Below are 2745 nucleotides of genomic sequence, written 5' to 3'. Positions count from 1 at the left end.
AACCAGCAAGGAGTGACAAAGGACCTCGAAGAAGCCATTGAGTTGCATCGAGTCGCCTTCGAGCTTCGACCCGAAGGCCATCCGAATTGCTCTTTCTCTCTCAGCAATCTTGCAAGCTCTCTGATGACCCGATACAACCAGCAAGGAGTGACAAAGGACCTCGAAGAAGCAATTGAGTTGCACCGAGCTGCCCTCGAGCTTCGACCGGAAGGCCATCCGAATCGCTCTATCTCCCTCGCCAATCTTGCAAACTCTCTGAGGATCCGATACAACCAGCAAGGAGTGACAAAGGACCTCGAAGAAGCTATTGAGTTGGACCGAGCCGCTCTCGAGCTTCGACCCGAAGGCCATCCTCATCGCTCTCTCTCCCTCGGCAATCTTGCAAACTCTCTGATGACCCGATACAACTAGCAAGGAGTGACAAAGGACCTCGAAGAAGCCATTGAGTTGCATCGAGTCGCCTTCGAGCTTCGACCCGAAGGCCATCCGAATTGCTCTTTCTCTCTCAGCAATCTTGCAAGCTCTCTGATGACCCGATACAACCAGCAAGGAGTGACAAAGGACCTCGAAGAAGCAATTGAGTTGGACCGAGTTGCCCTCGAGCTTCTCCCCGAAGGCCATCCTGATCGCTCCTTTACACTATGGGGCCTTGCAAGTTCCTTATATGCTCAGATTGAGAATCAATGGGACACAGAGGAGTTCGAGGAATGTATGCAATTGCTACATCTTGCTGCTACACATGAATTTTCAGGACTGTCGGATCGCCTTCCTGCTGCACGGCAATGGGCAACACTTGCGCGATCGCACAAGCATCACTCGGCCTGTTTAGCTTACCAAACAGCCATAAACATACTTCAGCATGCTCTCGTCATACATCCAACCCTCCGCGAACAGCACGACTTTCTCGCCGGTAAAAATGTTTACAAGACGCTGGTCTCGGAGGCGGCGTCCCTTGCGATAGAGGAAAACGAATTGGAGCAAGCGGTGGAGATACTAGAGCAAGGAAGGGGCTTACTTTGGTCGCAGATGCGTGGCCTTCGGACTCCCCTGGACCAGCTTGCGCAAACGAACGAGGAACTCGTTGACAGATTCAGGGACGTCAATCGCCGACTGGAGAACCTTGTAACATCGCACGAGACGTTAATGTCTGACTCAAGAATGGATGGTGGCAAATTACTTCGGCTGGGCAACAAAGTGGGACAGAAATTGTTTGATGAGGAGTTGAAACTAAAGAAGCAACTTTCGCTTGAGCAAGAGGGAATTATAAACGAGATTCGACAAGTGCCTGGATTCAAGAGCTTCCTAAAAGCTATGCCGTTCAAAGAATTGCAACGGGCAGCATCAGAGGGGCCGATCATCATTGTGAACCATAGCGAATATCGCTCCGATGCCCTCATTATCTTCTTTCATGACGTTCATTCCGTAGTATGCGTCTCGTTGGACATGGAGTTCTATGGGGACAGTATAAAGCTATGTAACGAACTTGTTAACACACGACAACGGCTCAAATCGCATCCGATGAAATATGAAGAGAAACTTTGCGAAGCAATGAAGATGTTATGGGATAGAGTCGTCTCCAAAGTTGTTGGCAGACTAACGGAAATCGGGGTGACAAAGAGGTCTCGTATATGGTGGTGTCCTACATCAGTGTTATCTGCACTCCCGTTCCATGCCGCAGGACCATTCGAGGATGCAGATGGAACCACGAAATACTTATTAGACGATTATATTTCATCGTATACTCTGACTCTCGGGGCACTCATTAATGCCAGAACTAAAACAGGCACAAGTGAACCAAAATTACTTGTCGTTGGGGATACCGTGTCGCTGCGATCAACTAAACAGGAAATTCGTAACATCCAAATTTGCATGGACATTTGCGAATCAGACTATACAAAACTTCTTAACCGCAGGGCATCTCGGCGTAAAGTGATGGAGATGCTCCGGAGGGTCACATGGATCCACTTTGCATGCCATGGCCACCTTAATCCGGAACCTTTCGACTCATCGTTCCAGCTCACTGACCGCGGATTGACACTGCTTGACATTATTCAAGCTAACGTCCCCAATGCCGAGTTCGCATTTCTCTCTGCATGCCATACCGCCGAGCTGTCTCACTCGGGTGTACACGACGAGGCACTCCATCTATCAGCTGCTATGCAGTTCAGCGGATTCCGAAGCGTAATTGGGACGATGTGGGAACTATACGATGGGGACGGGCCTGCCTTTGCTCGTGTGGTTTATGAATACATGAATGGATGTAAGGAAGGTGAATTGAAGTATAAGAGGGCGGCTGGAGGGCTTCGAGAAGCAGCAATAGAGTTGAAAGCGCGGGAAGGGATTCCGACCGAACGATGGGTCAATTTCGTGCATATAGGTGCTTGAAGGATGCTACAATATGCTCTACAAATTGTATTACTAGTGACTCCATATGTATATCATTTCTAGTAATACTTCACAACGTTTCGAACATTCAAACTGATGCTCGTGTACGGACACTCTATCCTCTTTCGTTCGACGGTCTCTAGCCAGCTCCTTCTCATCCAAAGCATGACATATCTGCAGTTGTGGCTCCCCAATTATTTGGACCCAAAGCTTTCAGCGTTTTCAGAGCTCTGCTGATGTCAAGGTATCATAATACGCGAGGCATGCATGAAAGTGAGAGGGAGCAGCCCACTTACAGGACGTTTGACATGGCCAGAGTGGTGAGTCTATCATTCTAACGGCAATGATGGCAATAATAAT

General features: G+C 48.8%; 1 protein-coding gene across 1 annotated transcript; it reads left to right on the top strand.

The window, feature by feature from the left end:
- Window positions 1-528: 528 nt before the first annotated feature.
- FOMMEDRAFT_151880 (uncharacterized protein) lies at window positions 529-2385 on the top strand (the record flags this gene model as incomplete). The annotated part of the gene is made up of 1 exon (XM_007262806.1): window positions 529-2385. One exon carries the CDS (start codon window positions 529-531, stop codon window positions 2383-2385), a length of 1857 nt encoding a protein of 618 aa, XP_007262868.1.
- Between the last annotated feature and the right edge of the window lie 360 nt (window positions 2386-2745).

This window comes from Fomitiporia mediterranea (assembly GCF_000271605.1).
Source record: "Fomitiporia mediterranea MF3/22 unplaced genomic scaffold FOMMEscaffold_2, whole genome shotgun sequence".
In the NCBI taxonomy this organism is placed as follows: Eukaryota; Fungi; Basidiomycota; class Agaricomycetes; order Hymenochaetales; family Hymenochaetaceae; genus Fomitiporia; species Fomitiporia mediterranea.
Note: the sequence above shows the minus strand (reverse complement) of the source record. Positions and strands in the feature narration are given on the sequence as shown.